Raw genomic sequence first — 23649 nt, 5'->3', positions numbered from 1 at the left:
CGATTCAGCATGCTCATACTACGGCTGGATTGCCTTTACCGACGTCGGTGAAGGCCCATTCCACTAGGAAGGTGGGCTCATCCTGGGCGGCTGCCTGGGGGGTCTCGGCATTGCAACTTTGCCGAGCAGCTGCTTGGTCAGGGTCAAACACATTTGCTAAATTCTACAAGTTTGACACCTTGGCCGATGAAGACCTCAAGTTCGGTCAATTGGTGCTGCAGGGTCATCCGCACTCTCCCGCCCGTACTGGAGTTTTGGTATAGACCCCATGGTCTTGATGTCGTCCCCAGCATCCTCTAGGACGTATGAGAAAATAAGATTTTACTCACCGGTAAATCTATTTCTCGTAGTCCGTAGTGGATGCTGGGAACTCCGTAAGGACCATGGGGAATAGACGGGCTCCGCAGGAGACTGGGCACTCTAAAAGAAAGATTAGGTACTATCTGGTGTGCACTGGCTCCTCCCTCTATGCCCCTCCTCCAGACCTCAGTTAGGATACTGTGCCCGGAAGAGCTGACACAATAAGGAAGTATTTTGAATCCCGGGTAAGACTCATACCAGCCACACCAATCACACCGTATAACTCGTGATACTATACCCAGTTAACAGTATGAAATATAACTGAGCCTCTCAACAGATGGCTCAACAATAACCCTTTAGTTAGGCAATAACTATATACAAGTATTGCAGACAATCCGCACTTGGGATGGGCGCCCAGCATCCACTACGGACTACGAGAAATAGATTTACCGGTGAGTAAAATCTTATTTTCTCTGACGTCCTAGTGGATGCTGGGAACTCCGTAAGGACCATGGGGATTATACCAAAGCTCCCAAACGGGCGGGAGAGTGCGGATGACTCTGCAGCACCGAATGGGCAAACTCTAGGTCCTCCTCAGCCAGGGTATCAAATTTGTAGAATTTAGCAAACGTGTTTGCCCCTGACCAAGTTGCAGCTCGGCAAAGTTGTAAAGCCGAGACCCCTCGGGCAGCCGCCCAAGATGAGCCCACTTTCCTCGTGGAATGGGCTGTTACTGATTTAGGATGCGGCTATCCAGCCGCAGAATGCTCCAGTTGAGTTGTGCTACAAATTCAGCGAGCAATAGTCTGCTTAGAAGCAGGAGCACCTATTTTGTTGGGTGCCTACAGGATAAAAAAACGAGTCAGTTTTCCTGACTCCAGCCGTCCTGGAAATATAAATTTTTAAGGCCCTGACTACGTCCAGTAACTTGGAATCTTCCAAGTCCCTAGTAGCCGCAGGCACTACAATAGGTTGGTTCAAGTGAAAAGCTGATACCACCTTAGGGAGAAACTGGGGACGAGTCCTCAATTCTGCCCTATCCATATGGAAAATCAGATAAGGGCTTTTACATGACAAAGCCGCCAATTCTGACACACGCCTGGCCGAAGCCAAGGCCAATAACATGACCACTTTCCACGTGAGATATTTCAAATCCACAGTTTTAAGTGGCTCAAACCAATGTGATTTTAAGAAACTCAACACCACGTTGAGATCCCAAGGTGCCACAGAAGGCACAAAAAAGGGGCTGAATATGTAGCACTCCCTTTACAAATGTCTGAACTCCAGGCAGTGAAGCCAGTTCTTTCTGGAAGAAAAACGACAGAGCCGAAATCTGGACCTTAATGGAACCCAAATTTAGGCCCATAGTCACTCCTGACTGTAGGAAGTGCAGAAAACGACCCAGCTGAAATTCCTCTGTTGGGGCCTTCCTGGCCTCACACCACGCAACATATTTTCGCCAAATACGGTGATAATAAGAATTTACTTACCGATAATTCTATTTCTCGGAGTCCGTAGTGGATGCTGGGGTTCCTGAAAGGACCATGGGGAATAGCGGCTCCGCAGGAGACAGGGCACAAAAAGTAAAGCTTTAGGATCAGGTGGTGTGCACTGGCTCCTCCCCCTATGACCCTCCTCCAAGCCAGTTAGGTACTGTGCCCGGACGAGCGTACACAATAAGGGAGGAATTTTGAATCCCGGGTAAGACTCATACCAGCCACACCAATCACACCGTACAACTTGTGATCTAAACCCAGTTAACAGTATGATAACAGCGGAGCCTCTGAAAAGATGGCTCACAACAATAATAACCCGATTTTTGTAACTATGTACAAGTATTGCAGATAATCCGCACTTGGGATGGGCGCCCAGCATCCACTACGGACTCCGAGAAATAGAATTATCGGTAAGTAAATTCTTATTTTCTCTATCGTCCTAGTGGATGCTGGGGTTCCTGAAAGGACCATGGGGATTATACCAAAGCTCCCAAACGGGCGGGAGAGTGCGGATGACTCTGCAGCACCGAATGAGAGAACTCCAGGTCCTCTTTTGCCAGGATATCAAATTTGTAGAATTTTACAAACGTGTTCTCCCCTGACCACGTAGCTGCTCGGCAGAGTTGTAATGCCGAGACCTCTCGGGCAGCCGCCCAAGATGAGCCCACCTTCCTTGTGGAATGGGCCTTAACCGATTTAGACTGTGGCAGGCCTGCCTCAGAATGTGCAAGTTGAATTGTGTTACAAATCCAACGAGCAATCGACTGCTTAGAAGCAGGCGCACCCAACTTGTTGGGTGCATACAGTATAAACAGCGAGTCAGATTTTCTGACTCCAGCTGTCCTGGAATATATTTTCAGGGCCCTGACAACTTCTAGCAACTTGGAGTCCTCCAAGTCCCTAGTAGGTGCAAGGCACCACAATAAGCTGGTTCAGGTGAAACACTGACACCACCTTAGGGAGAGAACTGGGGACGAGTCCGCAGCTCTGCCCTGTCCGAATGGACAAACAGATATGGGCTTTTTTGAGAAAAAACCACCAATTTGACACTCGCCTGGTCCAGGCCAGGGCCAAGAGCATGGTCACTTTTTATGTGAGATGCTGCAAATCCACATATTTGACTGGTTTTAAACCAATGTGATTTGAGAAATCCCAGAACTACGTTGAGATCCCACAGTGCCACTGGAGGCACAAAAAAGGGGTTTGTATATGCAATACTCCCTTGACAAACTTCTGGACTTCAGGAACTGAAGCCAATTCTTTCTGGAAGAAAATTTACAGGGCCGAATTTGAACCTTAATGGACCCCAATTTGAGGCCCATAGACACTCCTGTTTGCAGGAAATGCAGGAAACGACCGAGTTGAAATTTCTTTGTGGGGCCTTCCTGGCCTCACACCACGCAACAAATTTTCGCCACACGTGGTGATAATGTTGTGCGGTCACCTCCTTTCTGGCTTTGACCAGGGTAGGAATGACCTCTTCCGGAATGCCTTTTTTCCCTTAGGATCCGGCTTTCCATCGCCATGCCGACAAACGCAGCTGCGGTAAGTCTTGGAACAGACATGGTACTTGCTGAAGCAAGTCCCTTCTTAGCGGCAGAGGCCATAAGACCTCTGTAAGCATCTCTTGAAGTTCCGGGTACCAAGTCCTTCTTGGCCAATCCGGAGCCATGAGTATAGTTCTTACTCCTCTACGTCTTATAATTCTCAGCACCTTAGGCATGAGAAGCAGAGGAGGGAACACATACACCGACTGGTACACCCACGGTGTTACCAGAACGTCCACATCTATTGCCTGAGGGTCCCTTGACCTGGCGCAATACCTGTCCCGTTTTTTGTTCAGACGGGACGCCATCATGTCCACCTTTGGTATTTCCCAACGGTTTACAATCATGTGGAAAAAACTTCTCAATGAAGTTTCCACTCTCCCGGGTGGAGGTCGTGCTGAGGAAGTCTGCTTCCCAGTTTCCATTCCCGGGATGAAAAACTGCTGACAGTGTTATCACATGATTTTCCGCCCAGCGAAAAGTCCTTGCAGTTTCTGCCATTGCCCTCCTGCTTCTTGTGTCGCCCTGTCTGTTTACGTGGGCGACTGCCGTGATGTTTTTCCCACTGGATCAATACCGGCTGACCTTGAAGCAGAGGTCTTGCTAAGCTTAGAGCATTATAAATTTACCCTTAGCTCCAGTATATTTATGTGGAGAAAAGTCTCCATACTTGATCACACTCCCTGGAAATTTTTCCCTTGTGTGACTGCTCCCCCGCCTCTCAGGCTGGGCTCCGTGGTTACCGGCATCCAATCCTGAATGCCGAATCTGCGGCCCTCTAGAAGATGAGCACTCTATAACCACCACAGGAGAGACACCCTTGTCCTTGGATATTGGGTTATCCGCTGATGCATCTGAAGATGCGATCCGGACCATTTGTCCAGCAGATCCCACTGAAAAGTTCTTACGTGAAATCTGCCGAATGGAATTGCTTCGTAGGAAGCCACCATTTTTACCAGGACCCTTGTGCAATGATGCACTGTTTTTAGGAGGTTCCTGACTTGCTCGGATAACTCCCTGGCTTTCTCTTCCGGGAGAAACACCTTTTTCTGGACTGTGTCCAGAATCATCCCTAGGCACAGCAGACGTGTCGTCGGGATCAGCTGTGATTTTGGAATATTTAGAATCCACCCGTGCTGATTGTAGCAGTATCCGAGATAGTGCTACTCCGACCTCCAACTGTTCCCTGGACTATGCCCCTATCAGGAGATCGTCCAAGTAAGGGATAATTAAGACGCCTTTTCTTCGAAGAAGAATCATCAATTCGGCCATTACCTTGGTAAAGACCCCGGGGTGCCGTGGACAATCCAAACGGCAGCGTCTGAAACTGATAGTGACAGTTCTGCACCACGAACCTGAGGTACCCTTAGTGAGAAGGGCAAATTTGGGACATAGAGGTAAGCATCCCTGATGTCCCGGGACACTATATAGTCCCCTTCTTCCTGGTTCGTTATCACTGCTCTGAGTGACTTCATCTTAATTTGAACCTTTGTAAGTGTTCAAAAAAAAATTTTTTAGAATAAGTCTCACCTAGCCTTCTGGCTTCAGTACCACAATATAGTGTGGAATAATACCCCTTTTCTGTAGTAGGAGGGGTAATTTAATTGTCACCTGCTGGGAACACAGCTTGTGAATTTTTTCCCATACTACCTCCTTGTCGGAGGGAGACTTGGTAAAGCAGACTTCAGGAGCCTGCGAAGGGGAAACGTCTCGACATTCCCATCTGTACCCCCGGGATACTACATGTAGGATCCAGGGGTCCTGTACGGTCTCAGCGCCATGCTGAGAACTTGTCAGACGCGGTGGAACGCTTCTGTTCCTGGGAATAGGCTGCCTGTTGCAGTCTTCTTCCCTTTCCTCTATCCCTGGGCAGATATGATCTTATAGGGACGAGAGGACTGAGGCTGAAAAGACGGTGTCTTTTTCTGCAGAGATGTGACTTAGGGTAAAAAACGGTGGATTTTCCAGCAGTTGCCGTGACCACCAGGTCCGATGGACCGACCCCAAACAAGTCCTCTTCCTTTATACGGCCATACTGTGCCGTTTGGAATCTGCATCACCTGACCACTGTCGTGTCCATAACATCTTCTGGCAGTTATGGACATCGCGTTTATTCATGATGCCAGAGTGCAAATATCCCTCTGTGCATCTCGCATATATAGAAATGCTCTATAGTCAATAAAATACTGTCCCTGTCAAGGGTATCAATATTTTTAGTCAGGGAATCCGACCAAGCCACCCTAGCTCTGCACATCCAGGCTGAGGCGATCGCTGGCCGCAGTATAACACCAGTATGTGTGTATATACTTTTTATTATATTTTCCAGCCTTGTCAGCTGGTCCTTGAGGACGGCCCTATCTATAGACGGTACCGCCACTTGTTTTGATAAGCGTGTGAGCGCCTTATCCACCTTAAGGGGTGTTTCCCAACGCGCCCTAACTTCTGGCGGGAAAGGGTATACCGCCCATAATTTTCTATCGGGGGGAACCCACGCATCATCACACACTTTATTTAATTTATCTGATTCAGGAAAAACTATGGTAGTTTTTTCACATCCCACATAATACCCTCTTTTGTGGTACTTGTAGTATCAGAAATACGTAACACCTCCTTCATTGCCTTTAACGTGTGGCCCTAATAAGGAATACGTTTGTTTATTCACCGTCGACACTGGATTCAGTGTCCCTGTCTGTGTCTGTGTCGACCGACTAAAGTAAACGGGCGTTTTAAAAACCCTTGACGGTGTTTTTGAGACGTCTGGACCGTACTAATTGTTTGTCGGCCGTCTCATGTCGTCAACCGACCTTGCAGCGTGTTGACATTATCACGTAATTTCCTAAATAAGCCATCCATTCCGGTGTCGACTCCCTAGAGAGTGACATCACCATTACAGGCAATTGCTCCGCCTCCTCACCAACATCGTCCTCCTACCTGTCGACACACACGTACCGACACACAGCACACACACACGGAATGCTCTGATAGAGGACAGGACCCACTAGCCCTTTGGAGAGACAGAGGGAGAGTTTGCCAGCACACACCAAAAACGCTATAATTATATAGGGACAACCTTATATAAGTGTTTTCCCTTATAGCATCTTAATATATATATAAGCATATCGCCAAATTAGTGCCCCCCCTCTCTGTTTTAACCCTGTTTCTGTAGTGCAGTGCAGGGGAGAGCCTGGGAGCCTTCCCTCCAGCCTTTCTGTGAGGGAAAATGGCGCTGTGTGCTGAGGAGATAGGCCCCGCCCCTTTTTCGGGCGGCCTCGTCTCCCGCTCTTAACGGATTCTGGCAGGGGTTAAATATCTCCATATAGCCTCCGGAGGCTATATGTGAGGTATTTTTAGCCAAAATAGGTATTCATTTGCCTCCCAGGGCGCCCCCCTCCCAGCGCCCTGCACCCTCAGTGACTGCCGTGTGAAGTGTGCTGAGAGGAAAATGGCGCACAGCTGCAGTGCTGTGCGCTACCTTTAGAAGACTGAGGAGTCTTCTGCCGCCGATTCTGGACCTCTTCTTACTTCAGCATCTGCAAGGGGGCCGGCGGCAAGGCTCCGGTGACCATCCAGGCTGTACCTGTGATCGTCCCTCTGGAGCTGATGTCCAGTAGCCAAGAAGCCAATCCATCCTGCACGCAGGTGAGTTCACTTCTTCTCCCCTAAGTCCCTCGTTGCAGTGATCCTGTTGCCAGCAGGACTCACTGTAAAATAAAAAACCTAAGCTAAACTTTCCTAAGCAGCTCTTTAGGAGAGCCACCTAGATTGCACCCTTCTCGGCCGGGCACAAAATCTAACTGGCTTGGAGGAGGGTCATAGGGGGAGGAGCCAGTGCACACCACCTGATCCTAAAGCTTTACTTTTTGTGCCCTGTCTCCTGCGGAGCCGCTATTCCCCATGGTCCTTTCAGGAACCCCAGCATCCACTAGGACGATAGAGAAAATGGTTTTCGGTTACTTCTTTCCTGGCTTTTATCAGCGTAGGAATGACTTCCTCCGGAATGCCCTTTTGCTTTAGGATCCGGAATTCAACCGCCATGCCGTCCAACGCAGCCGCGGTAAGTCTTGGAACAGACAGGGCCCCTGCTGTAGCAGATCCTGTCTGAGCGGTAGAGGCCATGGGTCCTCTGATATTATTTCTTGAAGTTCTGGGTACCAAGCTCTTCTTGGCCCATCCGGAACCACGAGTATCGTTCTTGCTCCTCGTTTTCTTATTATTCTTTGGTATGAGAGGCAGAGGAGGGAATACATAAACCGACTGGTACACCCATGGTGTCACTAGAGCGTCCACAGCTATTGCCTGAGGGTCCCTTGACCTGGCGCAATATCTAGTTTTTTGTTTAGGCGGGACGCCATCATGTCCACCTGTGGCCTTTCCCAACGGTTTACCAACAGTTGGAAGACTTCTGGATGAAGTCCCCACTCTCCCGGGTGTCGGTCGTGTCTGCTGAGGAAGTCTGCTTCCCAGTTGTCCACTCCCGGAATGAACACTGCTGACAGTGCTAAGACGTGATTTTCCGCCCATCGGAGAATCCTTGTGGCTTCTGCCATCGCCATCCTGCTTCTTGTGCCGCCCTGTCTGTTTACATGGGCGACTGCCGTGATGTTGTCTGATTGGATCAGTACCGGCTGGTTTTGAAGCCGAGGCCTTGCCAGACTTAGGGCATTGTAAATGGCCCTCAGTTCCAGAATATTTATGTGTAAGGACGACTCCTGACTTGACCAAAGTCCTTGGAAATTTCTTCCCTGTGTGACTGCCCCCCAGCCTCGAAGGCTGGCATCCGTGGTTACCAGGACCCAGTCCTGTATGCCGAATCTGCGGCCCTCTTGAAGATGAGCACTCTGCAGCCACCACAGTAGAGATACCCTGGTCCTTGGAGACAGGGTTATCAGCCGATGCATCTGAAGATGCGATTCCGACCACTTGTCCAAGAGGTCCCACTGAAAGGTTCTTGCATGGAACCTGCCGAATGGAATTTTGCTTCGTAAGAAGCTACCATTTTTCCCAGGACTCGTGTGCAGTGATGCACCGATACCTGTTTTGGTTTCAGGAGGTCTCTGACTAGAGATGACAGCTCCTTGGCTTTCTCCTGCGGGAGAAACACTTTTTTCTGTTCTGTGTCCAGAACCATCCCCAGGAACAGCAGGCGTGTGGTAGGAACCAGCTGTGACTTTGGAATATATAGAATCCATCCGTGCTGTTGTAGCACTTCCCGAGATAGTGCTACTCCGACCAACCACTGTTCCATGGACCTCGCCTTTATAAGGAGATCGTCCAAGTACGGGATAATTAAAAACTCCCTTTTTTCGAAGGAGTATCATCATTTCTGCCATTACCTTGGTAAAGACCCTCGGTGCCGTGGACAGTCCAAACGGCAGTGTTTGGAATTGGTAATGGCAATCCTGTACCACAAATCTGAGGTACTCCTGGTGAGGATGGTAAATGGGGACATGTAGGTAAGCATCCTTGATGTCCAGGGATACCATGTAATCCCCCTGATAAAGCTAAATATTTATCGTATATAAAACACTTTAAGAGGTCTAAGAACACTGTACGCTATCTACGTAAGAAGTACCGTAAGGGTACGCAAGTTGTGTAGCGATCGCTCAACCGTAGTCGAGACGCTCAAGCGTCACGTTCGCTTACGGCCCAGTGATCACAGGCAGGCACGCTATTGGCTGCCGACTAACGTAATGATTCGCTATAGCGTAGCGTACGCTCGGGACCACGAGGAGATCACCAGCGGTGCAGACGCTTACAACGTTAAACCTTTATATCTATACCTTTAACGATAAGATACACAGTATACCTTAGTGTAGAGACAGAGTGTAAGTGCAACCTGGTGTAACCTGATTAACTACAAAGCTGCTTGGGCGTCACCGACGCTCAGGGAATACTTAACACTATAAGAAATACACAGATACCTGGGCTTAGGGTCCAAAACCTATTATATGTATTATGACTATTATACTTAAAAAAAGAATCACAGTACAAAGCATACACTACAATATAACATAAACCAACTAACCAGATAAACTAGACAGGAAATACAATACAATATAATTAAAGGAAAATACGAGAGAAAGAGTAGAGAGAGAGAGAGAGATGGCTCACAGTAAGACAATATGATTACGGAGAAAACTTACGCACAAGGGGAACGATCGCATGCGCCTCGATATCCAGCTCCCGATTATCAGCAATGAGAACCGTTGAAGAGAGAGAAGTTGGATATGGTCGGCCTGCCTATTTATGCCCCACACACAATACAATTCAATGGTCCCTACAATCTCATTGTTCATTGGACACAGGAATTTGGCTTCGCATTATAACAAAAGGTCATAGGTTGATTCATACAGGTGGGCTGTGACTATTTCCAACTGCTCAGGTGGGAGGGAAACTGGGTTTCCCGCCGCATGGGTAATAAAGTGCAAATAAAGTAAATGTTCATAAACTTCTTATGTCCATAACTATTCGCACGAGCGATTGATCTGCTTCAAACCAACACCGGAATATTTCTAATTAAATATTCTTCCGATGGATACTAAACACCACTGTATTACTCCTGTCTGACCCTTCGTATCAAACAAAGAGGGATTCCTCTGTTCATAAACATTCTATATTAACCAAACTTTCAGAATCTATCAAAGGGACCATGATCTACAAAATACATTATTAGTGAAAATATGTAATGATTGAGTCGCACGCTACGATCGCATAAACTCTACCGTAAATACGCATACCATGCGCCTGCGGGTGCCCGCGACTGTGAGTATGCGCACGTACGGGAGAGCGTACGCATGCGCAGCACGGACCTGTGTGAGGTGCAAATATGGTAGTGTGCATAGAGATATTTTTCTGACTTTGACACCCCTCCTCCAGGCTTGCAATAACCGCCCTGAGCGATTCCATCTTGAACTTGAATTTTTTTATGTATGTGTTCAAGGACTTCAAATTTAAAATGGGTCTCACCGAACCGTCCGGTTTCGGTACCACAAACAGTGTGGAATAGTAACCCCGTCCTTGTTGAAGTAGGGGCACCTTGACTATCACCTGCTGGGAATACAGCTTGTGAATTGCCTCTAGCACAGCCTCCCTGCCTGAGGGAGTTGTCGGCAAGGCAGATTTGAGGAAATGGCGGGGGGGAGACGCCTCGAATTCCAGCCTGTACCCCTGAGATACTACTTGAAGGATCCAGGGATCCACCTGTGAGCGAACCCACTGATCGCTGAAATTTTTGAGGCAGCCCCCCACCGTACCTGGCTACGCCTGTGCAGCCCCCGCGTCATGCGGTGGACTCAGAGGAAGCGGGGGAAGAATTTTGATTCTGGGAACTGGCTGACTGGTGCAGCTTTTTCCCTCTTCCCTCGTCTCTGTGCAGAAAGGAAGCGCCTTTGACCCGCTTGCTTTTCTGAAGCCGAAAGGACTGTACCTGATAATACAGTGCTTTCTTAGGCTGTGAGGAAACCTGAGGTAAAAAATTTTCTTCCCAGCTGTTGCTGTGGATATGAGGTCCCAGAGACCATCCCCAAACAACTCCTCACCCTTATAAGGCTCTATGTGCCTTTTAAAGTCAGCATCACCTGTCCAGTGTCGGGTCTCTAATACCCTCCTGACAGAATGGACATTGCATTAATTCTGGATGCCAGCCGGCAAAATATCCCTCTGTGCATCCCTCATATATAAGATGACGTCTTATGTTCGCAAAATAGTATCCCTGTTTGACAGGGTTACAGACCACGCTGCAGCAGCACTATCTGCAGGTCTCAGTCTAGTACCTGAGTGTGTAAATACAGACTTCAGGATAGCCTCCTGCTTTTTATCAGCAGGTACCTTCAAAGTGGCCGTATCCTAAGACGGCAGAGCCACCTTTTTTGACAAACGTGTGAGCGCCTTATCCACCCTAGGGGATATCTCCCAGCGTAACTTATCCTCTGGCGGGAAAAGGTACGCCATCAGTAACTTTTTAGAAATTATCAGTTTCTTATCGGGGGAACCCACGCTTTTTCACACTTCATTCACTCATTGGATGGGGGAACAAAACACTGCCTGCTTTTTCTCCCCAAACATAAAACTCTTTTTTAGTGGTACTTGGGTTAATGTCAGAAATGTGTAACACATTTTTTATTGCCGGGATCATGTAACGGATGTTCCTAGTGGATTGTGTATATGTCTCAAACTCGTCGACACTGGAGTCAGACTCCGTGTCGACATCTGTGTCTGCCATCTGAGGGAGCGGGCATTTTTGAGCCCCTGATGGCCTTTGAGACGCCTGGGCAGGTGCGGGCTGAGAAGCCGGCTGTCCCATAGCTGTTACGTCATCCAGCCTTTTATGTAAGGAGTTGACACTGTCGGTTAATACCTTCCACCTATCCATCCACTCTGGTGTCGGCCCACAGGGGGCGACATCCCATTTATCGGCATCTGCTCCGCCTCCACATAAGCCTCCTCATCAAACATGTCGACACAGCCGTACCGACACACCGCACACACACAGGGAATGCTCTGACTGAGGACAGGACCCCACACAGCCCTTTGGGGAGACAGAGAGAGAGTATGCCAGCACACACCAGAGCGCTATATAATGTAGGGATAAACACTATCACTGAGTGAATTTTCCCCAATAGCTGCTTGTATAAACAATATTGCGCCTAAATTTAGTGCCCCCCCTCTCTTTTTAACCCTTTGAGCCTGAAAACTAAAGGGGAGAGCCTGGGGAGCCGTCTTCCAGCTACACTGTGAAGAGAAAATGGCGCCAGTGTGCCGAGGGAGATAGCTCCGCCCCTTTTTCGCGGACTTTTCTCCCGCTTTTTTCTGGATTCTGGCAGGGGTATTTACCACATATATAGCCTCTGGGGCTATATATTGTGATTATTTTGCCAGCCAAGGTGTTTTTATTGCTGCTCAGGGCGCCCCCCCCAGCGCCCTGCACCCTCAGTGACCGGAGTGTGAAGTGTGTATGAGGAGCAATGGCGCACAGCTGCAGTGCTGTGCGCTACCTTGGTGAAGACTGAAGTCTTCTGCCGCCGATTTTCCGGACCATCTTCATGCTTCTGGCTCTGTAAGGGGGACGGCGGCGCGGCTCCGGCAACGAACACCAAGGACGGGTCCTGCGGTCGATCCCTCTGGAGCTAATGGTGTTCAGTAGCCTAAGAAGCCCAAGCTAGCTGCAAGCAGGTAGGTTCGCTTCTTCTCCCCTTAGTCCCTCGTTGCAGTGAGCCTGTTGCCAGCAGGTCTCACTGTAAAATAAAAAACCTAACATATACTTTCTTTCTAGGAGCTCAGGAGAGCCCCTAGTGTGCATCCAGCTCGGCCGGGTACAGAAATCTAACTGAGGTCTGGAGGAGGGGCATAGAGGGAGGAGCCAGTGCACACCAGATAGTACCTAATCTTTCTTTTAGAGTGCCCAGTCTCCTGCGGAGCCCGTCTATTCCCCATGGTCCTTACGGAGTTCCCAGCATCCACTAGGACGTCAGAGAAATAGGATTTTGATACCTACCAGTAAATCCTTTTCTCCTAGTCCGTAGAGGATGCTGGGCGCCCGTCCCAGTGCGTACTTTACCTGCAGTTTAGTTATTAGAATTACACAAGTTGTGTTATCTTGGTTTTCAGTATGTTGCTGCAATTGGTTCATGCCTGTTGGCGTGTGTTATGTTGAATGCCATGTGTGCGGCATGGTTGAGGGTGTGAGTTGGTAGATATCTCACCACTAGTTTAAGTAATTCTTTCCCTCGAAATGTCAGTCTCCCTGGGCACAGTTCCTACAACTGAGGTCTGGAGGAGGGGCATAGAGGGAGGAGCCAGTTCACACCCAATGAAAAATCTTTAGAGTGCCCATGTCTCCTGCGGATCCCGTCTATACCCCATGGTCTTGATGTCGTCCCCAGCATCGTATACGGACTAGGAGAAAAGGATTTACCAGTAGGTATCAAAATCCTATTTTCTCCCACCTGGGGAAACACAGAATGTCCCACAGTCACTGACAGCCCGTCCTTCTCCACGGCCTTTGTACACAATCTGCAGTAATAACACAATTGGATTGCCCAATAAATGCCTTTCTTCCTATTAAATGAATTCCTATATTGCACAACCCTTGCTGTGTATTGTATGATGTGACGCTGTGTTCTGCTCTCTCTCAGGTAACATGGAGAATGGGAAAGGAAGGTAAGGGGAAGCCGTTCTCACCATGAGCCAGACGTGTCTGATGCCGAAACACTCCCAGCCAATCACAAGCCTGCTGCACTCACGCCAAGCTGGGTCTTCTGTCCTAAAACCAACCAATAATCCGGAGCCGCCGGAGCCCAGATATTAGATGCTGATCCCAACCTCCCGAAGCGTGAAGAGAAACTCATGAGTATCCCCTGTGGAGACTCCACTGCCGGCCATGGTAAATGTCTGCCTGCCTCCGTGACCTCTACATGTACTATATATATCACACTGTGACCTCTACATATATGTACTATATATCACACCATGTCCTCTACATGTACCATGTACTATATATCACACCGTGTCCCCTGCATGTACCATGTACTATATATCACACCGTGTCCTCTCCATGTACTATATATCACACCGTGTTCTCTGCATGTACCATGTACTATATATCACACCGTGTCCCCTGCATGTACCATGTACTATATATCACACCGTGTCCTCTCCATGTACTATATATCACACCGTGTCCTCTGCATGTTCCATGTACTATATTTCACACCATGTCCTCTGCATGTACTATATATCACACCGTGTCATCTCCATGTACTATATATCACACCGTGTCCTCTCCATGTACTATATATCACACCATGTACTCTGCGTGTACCATGTACTATATATCACACCGTGTCCTCTCCATGTACTATATATCACACCGTGTCCTCTCCATGTACTATATATCACACCGTGTCCTCTCCATGTACTATATATCACACCGTGTCCTCTCCATGTACTATATATCACACCGTGTCCTCTGCGTGTACCATGTATTTTATATCACACCATGTCCTCTCCATGTACTATATATCACACCGTGTCCTCTGTACAGTAACCAGTGCCTCCCTGTCTCCCCTCACACAGTACAGTAACCAGTGCCTCCCGTCTCCCCTCACACAGTACAGTAACCAGTGCCCCCATCTCCCCTCACACAGTACAGTAACCAGTGCCTACCGTCTCCCCTCACACAGTACAGTAACCAGTGCCTCCCGTCTCCCCTCACACAGTACAGTAACCAGGGCCCCTCGTCTCCCCTCACACAGTACAGTAACCAGTGCCTCCCGTCTCCCCTCACACAGTACAGTAACCAGTGCCTCCCCATCTCCCCTCACACAGTACAGTAACCAATGCCCCTCATCTCCCCTCACACAGTACAGTAACCAGTGCCTCCCGTCTCCCCTCACACAGTACAGTAACCAGTGCCTCCCGTCTCCCCTCACACAGTACAGTAACCAGTGCCTCCCCATCTCCCCTCACACAGTACAGTAACCAGTGCCCCTCATCTCCCCTCACACAGTACAGTAACCAATGCCCCTCATCTCCCCTCACACAGTACAGTAACCAGTGCCTCCCGTCTCCCCTCACACAGTACAGTAACCAGTGCCCCCCTATCTCCCCTCACACAGTACAGTAACCAGTGCCTCCCGTCTCCCCTCACACAGTACAGTAACCAGTGCCTCCCCATCTCCCCTCACACAGTACAGTAACCAGTGCCTCCCCATCTCCCCTCACACAGTACAGTAACCAGTGCCTCCCGTCTCCCCTCACACAGTACAGTAACCAGTGCCTCCCCATCTCCCCTCACACAGTACAGTAACCAGTGCCCCTCATCTCCCCTCACACAGTACAGTAACCAGTGCCTCCCGTCTCCCCTCACACAGTACAGTAACCAGTGCCTCCCGTCTCCCCTCACACAGTACAGTAACCAGTGCCCCCATCTCCCCTCACACAGTACAGTAACCAGTGCCCCATCTCCCCTCACACAGTACAGTAACCAGTGCCCCTCGTCTCCCCTCACACAGTACAGTAACCAGTGCCTCCCCATCTCCCCTCACACAGTACAGTAACCAGTGCCTCCCGTCTCCCCTCACACAGTACAGTAACCAGTACCTCCTGTCTCCCCTCACACAGTACAGTAACCAGTGCCTCCCATCTCCCCTCACACAGTACAGTAACCAGTGCACCCCCAACTCCCCTCACACAGTACAGTAACCAGTGCCTCCCGTCTCCCCTCACACAGTACAGTAACCAGTGCCCCTCGTCTCCCCTCACACAGTACAGTAACCAGTGCCCCTCGTCTCCCCTCACACAGTACAGTAACCAGTGCCTCCCGTCTCCCCTCACACAGTACAGTAACCAGTGCCCCCCGTCTCCCCTCACACAGTACAGTAACCAGTGCCTCCTGTCTACCCTCACACAGTACAGTAACCAGTGCCTCCCCAACTCCCCTCACACAGTACAGTAACCAGTGCACCCCCAACTCCCCTCACACAGTACAGTAACCAGTGCCTCCCATCTCCCCTCACACAGTACAGTAACCAGTGCACCCCCAACTCCCCTCACACAGTACAGTAACCAGTGCCTCCCGTCTCCCCTCACACAGTACAGTAACCAGTGCCCACCATCTCCCCTCACACAGTACAGTAACCAGTGCCTCCCGTCTCCCCTCACACAGTACAGTAACCAGTGCCCCTCGTCTCCCCTCACACAGTACAGTAACCAGTGCCTCCCGTCTCCCCTCACACAGTACAGTAACCAGTGCCCCCCGTCTCCCCTCACACAGTACAGTAACCAGTGCCTCCTGTCTACCCTCACACAGTACAGTAACCAGTGCCTCCCGTCTCCCCTCACACAGTACAGTAACCAGTGCCCCCCGTCTCCCCTCACACAGTACAGTAACCAGTGCCTCCTGTCTACCCTCACACAGTACAGTAACCAGTGCACCCCCAACTCCCCTCACACAGTACAGTAACCAGTGCCTCCCATCTCCCCTCACACAGTACAGTAACCAGTGCACCCCCAACTCCCCTCACACAGTACAGTAACCAGTGCCTCCCGTCTCCCCTCACACAGTACAGTAACCAGTGCCCCTCGTCTCCCCTCACACAGTACAGTAACCAGTGCCCCTCGTCTCCCCTCACACAGTACAGTAACCAGTGCCTCCCGTCTCCCCTCACACAGTACAGTAACCAGTGCCCCTCGTCTCCCCTCACACAGTACAGTAACCAGTGCCCCTCGTCTCCCCTCACACAGTACAGTAACCAGTGCCTCCCGTCTCCCCTCACACAGTACAGTAACCAGTGCCTCCCCATCTCCCCTCACACAGTACAGTAACCAGTGCCTCCCGTCTCCCCTCACACAGTACAGTAACCAGTGCCCCCCCCATCTCCCCTCACACAGTACAGTAACCAGTGCCTCCCGTCTCCCCTCACACAGTACAGTAACCAGTGCCCCCATCTCCCCTCACACAGTACAGTAACCAGTGCCTCCCGTCTCCCCTCACACAGTACAGTAACCAGTGCCTCCCGTCTCCCCTCACACAGTACAGTAACCAGTGCCTCCCCATCTCCCCTCACACAGTACAGTAACCAGTGCCTCCCGTCTCCCCTCACACAGTACAGTAACCAGTGCCCCCATCTCCCCTCACACAGTACAGTAACCAGTGCCTCCCGTCTCCCCTCACACAGTACAGTAACCAGTGCCTCCCGTCTCCCCTCACACAGTACAGTAACCAGTGCCCCCCGTCTCCCCTCACACAGTACAGTAACCAGTGCCTCCCGTCTCCCCTCACACAGTACAGTAACCAGTGTCCTCCCCATCTCCCCTCACACAGTACAGTAACCAGTGCCTCCCGTCTCCCCTCACACAGTACAGTAATCAGTGCCCCCCATCTCCCCTCACACAGTACAGTAACCAGTGCCTCCCGTCTCCCCTCACACAGTACAGTAACCAGTGCCTCCCGTCTCCCCTCACACAGTACAGTAACCAGTGCCTCCCGTCTCCCCTCACACAGTACAGTAACCAGTGCCTCCCATCTCCCCTCACACAGTACAGTAACCAGTGCCTCCCGTCTCCCCTCACACAGTACAGTAACCAGTGCCCCCCATCTCCCCTCACACAGTACAGTAACCAGTGCCTCCCGTCTCCCCTCACACAGTACAGTAACCAGTGCCTCCCGTCTCCCCTCACACAGTACAGTAACCAGTGCCTCCCATCTCCCCTCACACAGTACAGTAACCAGTGCCCCCCATCTCCCCTCACACAGTACAGTAACCAGTGCCCCCCATCTCCCCTCACACAGTACAGTAACCAGTGCCTCCCGTCTCCCCTCACACAGTACAGTAACCAGTGCCTCCCGTCTCCCCTCACACAGTACAGTAACCAGTGCCTCCCGTCTCCCCTCACACAGTACAGTAACCAGTGCCCCCCGTCTCCCCTCACACAGTACAGTAACCAGTGCCTCCCGTCTCCCCTCACACAGTACAGTAACCAGTGCCTCCCGTCTCCCCTCACACAGTACAGTAACCAGTGCCTCCCATCTCCCCTCACACAGTACAGTAACCAGTGCCCCCCATCTCCCCTCACACAGTACAGTAACCAGTGCCTCCCCATCTCCCCTCACACAGTACAGTAACCAGTGCCCCCCATCTCCCCTCACACAGTACAGTAACCAGTGCCTCCCGTCTCCCCTCACACAGTACAGTAACCAGTGCCTCCCGTCTCCCCTCACACAGTACAGTAACCAGTGCCTCCCGTCTCCCCTCACACAGTACAGTAACCAGTGCCCCCCATCTCCCCTCACACAGTACAGTAACCAGTGCCCCCCATCTCCCCTCACACAGTACAGTAACCAGTGCCTCCCCATCTCCCCTCACACAGTACAGTAACCAGTGCCCCCCATCTCCCCTCACACAGTACAGTAACCAGTGCCCCCCTGTCTCCCCTCACACAGTACAGTAACCAGTGCCCCCCGTCTCCCCTCACACAGTACAGTAACCAGTGCCCCTCATCTCCCCTCACACAGTACAGTAACCAGTGCCCCCCGTCTCCCCTCACACAGTACAGTAACCAGTGCCTCCCGTCTCCCCTCACACAGTACAGTAACCAGTGCCCCCCATCTCCCCTCACACAGTACAGTAACCAGTGCCTCCCGTCTCCCCTCACACAGTACAGTAACCAGTGTCTCCCGTCTCCCCTCACACAGTACAGTAACCAGTGCCTCCCGTCTCCCCTCACACAGTACAGTAACCAGTGCCCCCCATCTCCCCTCACACAGTACAGTAACCAGTGCCCCCCATCTCCCCTCACACAGTACAGTAACCAGTGCCTCCCCATCTCCCCTCACACAGTACAGTAACCAGTGCCCCCCATCTCCCCTCACACAGTACAGTAACCAGTGCCCCCCTGTCTCCCCTCACACAGTACAGTAACCAGTGCCCCCCGTCTCCCCTCACACAGTACAGTAACCAGTGCCTCCTGTCTCCCCTCACACAGTACAGTAACCAGTGCCTCCCGTCTCCCCTCACACAGTACAGTAACCAGTGCCTCCCGTCTCCCCTCACACAGTACAGTAACCAGTGCCCCTCGTCTCCCCTCACACAGTACAGTAACCAGTGCCCCCCGTCTCCCCTCACACAGTACAGTAACCAGTGCCTCCCGTCTCCCCTCACACAGTACAGTAACCAGTGCCTCCCGTCTACCCTCACACAGTACAGTAACCAGTGCCTCCCCAACTCCCCTCACACAGTACAGTAACCAGTGCCTCCCGTCTCCCCTCACACAGTACAGTAACCAGTGCCTCCCCATCTCCCCTCACACAGTACAGTAACCAGTGCCTCCCGTCTCCCCTCACACAGTACAGTAACCAGTGCCTCCCCATCTCCCCTCACACAGTACAGTAACCAGTGCCCCTCATCTCCCCTCACACAGTACAGTAACCAGTGCCTCCCGTCTCCCCTCACACAGTACAGTAACCAGTGCCCCCATCTCCCCTCACACAGTACAGTAACCAGTGCCCCCATCTCCCCTCACACAGTACAGTAACCAGTGCCCCCCGTCTCCCCTCACACAGTACAGTAACCAGTGCCTCCCATCTCCCCTCACACAGTACAGTAACCAGTGCCTCCCGTCTCCCCTCACACAGTACAGTAACCAGTGCCTCCCGTCTCCCCTTACACAGTACAGTAACCAGTGCCCCCATCTCCCCTCACACAGTACAGTAACCAGTGCCTCCCATCTCCCCTCACACAGTACAGTAACCAGTGCACCCCCAACTCCCCTCACACAGTACAGTAACCAGTGCCCCCCGTCTCCCCTCACACAGTACAGTAACCAGTGCCCCCCGTCTACCCTCACACAGTACAGTAACCAGTGCCTCCTGTCTACCCTCACACAGTACAGTAACCAGTGCCTCCCCAACTCCCCTCACACAGTACAGTAACCAGTGCACCCCCAACTCCCCTCACACAGTACAGTAACCAGTGCCTCCCGTCTCCCCTCACACAGTACAGTAACCAGTGCCCCTCGTCTCCCCTCACACAGTACAGTAACCAGTGCCCCTCATCTCCCCTCACACAGTACAGTAACCAGTGCCCCCCATCTCCCCTCACACAGTACAGTAACCAGTGCCCCCCGTCTCCCCTCACACAGTACAGTAACCAGTGCCTCCCGTCTCCCCTCACACAGTACAGTAACCAGTGCCCCCCGTTTCCCCTCACACAGTACAGTAACCAGTGCCTCCCATCTCCCCTCACACAGTACAGTAACCAGTGCACCCCCAACTCCCCTCACACAGTACAGTAACCAGTGCCTCCCGTCTCCCCTCACACAGTACAGTAACCAGTGCCCCTCGTCTCCCCTCACACAGTACAGTAACCAGTGCCCCTCGTCTCCCCTCACACAGTACAGTAACCAGTGCCTCCCGTCTCCCCTCACACAGTACAGTAACCAGTGCCCCTCGTCTCCCCTCACACAGTACAGTAACCAGTGCCCCTCGTCTCCCCTCACACAGTACAGTAACCAGTGCCTCCCGTCTCCCCTCACACAGTACAGTAACCAGTGCCTCCCCATCTCCCCTCACACAGTACAGTAACCAGTGCCTCCCGTCTCCCCTCACACAGTACAGTAACCAGTGCCCCCCCATCTCCCCTCACACAGTACAGTAACCAGTGCCTCCCGTCTCCCCTCACACAGTACAGTAACCAGTGCCCCCATCTCCCCTCACACAGTACAGTAACCAGTGCCTCCCGTCTCCCCTCACACAGTACAGTAACCAGTGCCTCCCGTCTCCCCTCACACAGTACAGTAACCAGTGCCTCCCCATCTCCCCTCACACAGTACAGTAACCAGTGCCTCCCGTCTCCCCTCACACAGTACAGTAACCAGTGCCCCCATCTCCCCTCACACAGTACAGTAACCAGTGCCTCCCGTCTCCCCTCACACAGTACAGTAACCAGTGCCTCCCGTCTCCCCTCACACAGTACAGTAACCAGTGCCCCCCGTCTCCCCTCACACAGTACAGTAACCAGTGCCTCCCGTCTCCCCTCACACAGTACAGTAACCAGTGTCCTCCCCATCTCCCCTCACACAGTACAGTAACCAGTGCCTCCCGTCTCCCCTCACACAGTACAGTAATCAGTGCCCCCCATCTCCCCTCACACAGTACAGTAACCAGTGCCTCCCGTCTCCCCTCACACAGTACAGTAACCAGTGCCTCCCGTCTCCCCTCACACAGTACAGTAACCAGTGCCTCCCGTCTCCCCTCACACAGTACAGTAACCAGTGCCTCCCATCTCCCCTCACACAGTACAGTAACCAGTGCCTCCCGTCTCCCCTCACACAGTACAGTAACCAGTGCCCCCCATCTCCCCTCACACAGTACAGTAACCAGTGCCCCCCATCTCCCCTCACACAGTACAGTAACCAGTGCCTCCCGTCTCCCCTCACACAGTACAGTAACCAGTGCCTCCCGTCTCCCCTCACACAGTACAGTAACCAGTGCCTCCCGTCTCCCCTCACACAGTACAGTAACCAGTGCCCCCCGTCTCCCCTCACACAGTACAGTAACCAGTGCCTCCCGTCTCCCCTCACACAGTACAGTAACCAGTGCCTCCCGTCTCCCCTCACACAGTACAGTAACCAGTGCCTCCCATCTCCCCTCACACAGTACAGTAACCAGTGCCCCCCATCTCCCCTCACACAGTACAGTAACCAGTGCCTCCCCATCTCCCCTCACACAGTACAGTAACCAGTGCCCCCCATCTCCCCTCACACAGTACAGTAACCAGTGCCTCCCGTCTCCCCTCACACAGTACAGTAACCAGTGCCTCCCGTCTCCCCTCACACAGTACAGTAACCAGTGCCTCCCGTCTCCCCTCACACAGTACAGTAACCAGTGCCCCCCATCTCCCCTCACACAGTACAGTAACCAGTGCCCCCCATCTCCCCTCACACAGTACAGTAACCAGTGCCTCCCCATCTCCCCTCACACAGTACAGTAACCAGTGCCCCCCATCTCCCCTCACACAGTACAGTAACCAGTGCCCCCCTGTCTCCCCTCACACAGTACAGTAACCAGTGCCCCCCGTCTCCCCTCACACAGTACAGTAACCAGTGCCCCTCATCTCCCCTCACACAGTACAGTAACCAGTGCCCCCCGTCTCCCCTCACACAGTACAGTAACCAGTGCCTCCCGTCTCCCCTCACACAGTACAGTAACCAGTGCCTCCCGTCTCCCCTCACACAGTACAGTAACCAGTGCCTCCCGTCTCCCCTCACACAGTACAGTAACCAGTGCCCCTCATCTCCCCTCACACAGTACAGTAACCAGTGCCCCCCGTCTCCCCTCACACAGTACAGTAACCAGTGCCTCCCGTCTCCCCTCACACAGTACAGTAACCAGTGCCTCCTGTCTACCCTCACACAGTACAGTAACCAGTGCCTCCCCAACTCCCCTCACACAGTACAGTAACCAGTGCCTCCCGTCTCCCCTCACACAGTACAGTAACCAGTGCCTCCCCATCTCCCCTCACACAGTACAGTAACCAGTGCCTCCCGTCTCCCCTCACACAGTACAGTAACCAGTGCCTCCCCATCTCCCCTCACACAGTACAGTAACCAGTGCCCCTCATCTCCCCTCACACAGTACAGTAACCAGTGCCTCCCGTCTCCCCTCACACAGTACAGTAACCAGTGCCCCCATCTCCCCTCACACAGTACAGTAACCAGTGCCCCCATCTCCCCTCACACAGTACAGTAACCAGTGCCCCCCGTCTCCCCTCACACAGTACAGTAACCAGTGCACCCCCAACTCCCCTCACACAGTACAGTAACCAGTGCCCCCATCTCCCCTCACACAGTACAGTAACCAGTGCCCCCATCTCCCCTCACACAGTACAGTAACCAGTGCCCCCCGTCTCCCCTCACACAGTACAGTAACCAGTGCACCCCCAACTCCCCTCACACAGTACAGTAACCAGTGCCTCCCATCTCCCCTCACACAGTACAGTAACCAGTGCCTCCCATCTCCCCTCACACAGTACAGTAACCAGTGCCTCCCGTCTCCCCTCACACAGTACAGTAACCAGTGCCCCTCGTCTCCCCTCACACAGTACAGTAACCAGTGCCCCTCATCTCCCCTCACACAGTACAGTAACCAGTGCCCCTCATCTCCCCTCACACAGTACAGTAACCAGTGCCCCCCATCTCCCCTCACACAGTACAGTAACCAGTGCCCCCCGTCTCCCCTCACACAGTACAGTAACCAGTGCCTCCCGTCTCCCCTCACACAGTACAGTAACCAGTGCCCCCCGTTTCCCCTCACACAGTACAGTAACCAGTGCCCCCCGTCTCCCCTCACACAGTACAGTAACCAGTGCACCCCCAACTCCCCTCACACAGTACAGTAACCAGTGCCTCCCATCTCCCCTCACACAGTACAGTAACCAGTGCCTCCCGTCTCCCCTCACACAGTACAGTAACCAGTGCCTCCCGTCTCCCCTCACACAGTACAGTAACCAGTGCCTCCCGTCTCCCCTCACACAGTACAGTAACCAGTGCACCCCCAACTCCCCTCACACAGTACAGTAACCAGTGCCCCTCGTCTCCCCTCACACAGTACAGTAACCAGTGCCTCCCGTCTCCCCTCACACAGTACAGTAACCAGTGCCCCCCGTCTACCCTCACACAGTACAGTAACCAGTGCCTCCTGTCTACCCTCACACAGTACAGTAACCAGTGCCTCCCGTCTCCCCTCACACAGTACAGTAACCAGTGCCTCCACGTCTCCCCTCACACAGTACAGTAACCAGTGTCTCCCG

At 52.1% G+C, this 23649-nt stretch overlaps 1 protein-coding gene across 2 annotated transcripts in view; it reads left to right on the top strand.

The window, feature by feature from the left end:
• TRAK2 (trafficking kinesin protein 2) overlaps positions 1-23649 on the top strand; it is a 252517-nt gene that overhangs the window by 44152 nt on the left and 184716 nt on the right. For both annotated transcript variants that reach the window (XM_063932597.1, XM_063932596.1), the window contains exon 2: positions 13477-13724. In XM_063932597.1, coding sequence (XP_063788667.1) covers positions 13688-13724 — 37 coding nt within the window. In that variant the 5' untranslated portion in view covers positions 13477-13687. The remainder of the gene's footprint in view (positions 1-13476; positions 13725-23649) is intronic.

The sequence above is a fragment of the Pseudophryne corroboree genome, chromosome 7, assembly GCF_028390025.1.
Source record: "Pseudophryne corroboree isolate aPseCor3 chromosome 7, aPseCor3.hap2, whole genome shotgun sequence".
In the NCBI taxonomy this organism is placed as follows: Eukaryota; Metazoa; Chordata; class Amphibia; order Anura; family Myobatrachidae; genus Pseudophryne; species Pseudophryne corroboree.
This window is presented reverse-complemented; position numbering and strand designations above follow the sequence as displayed.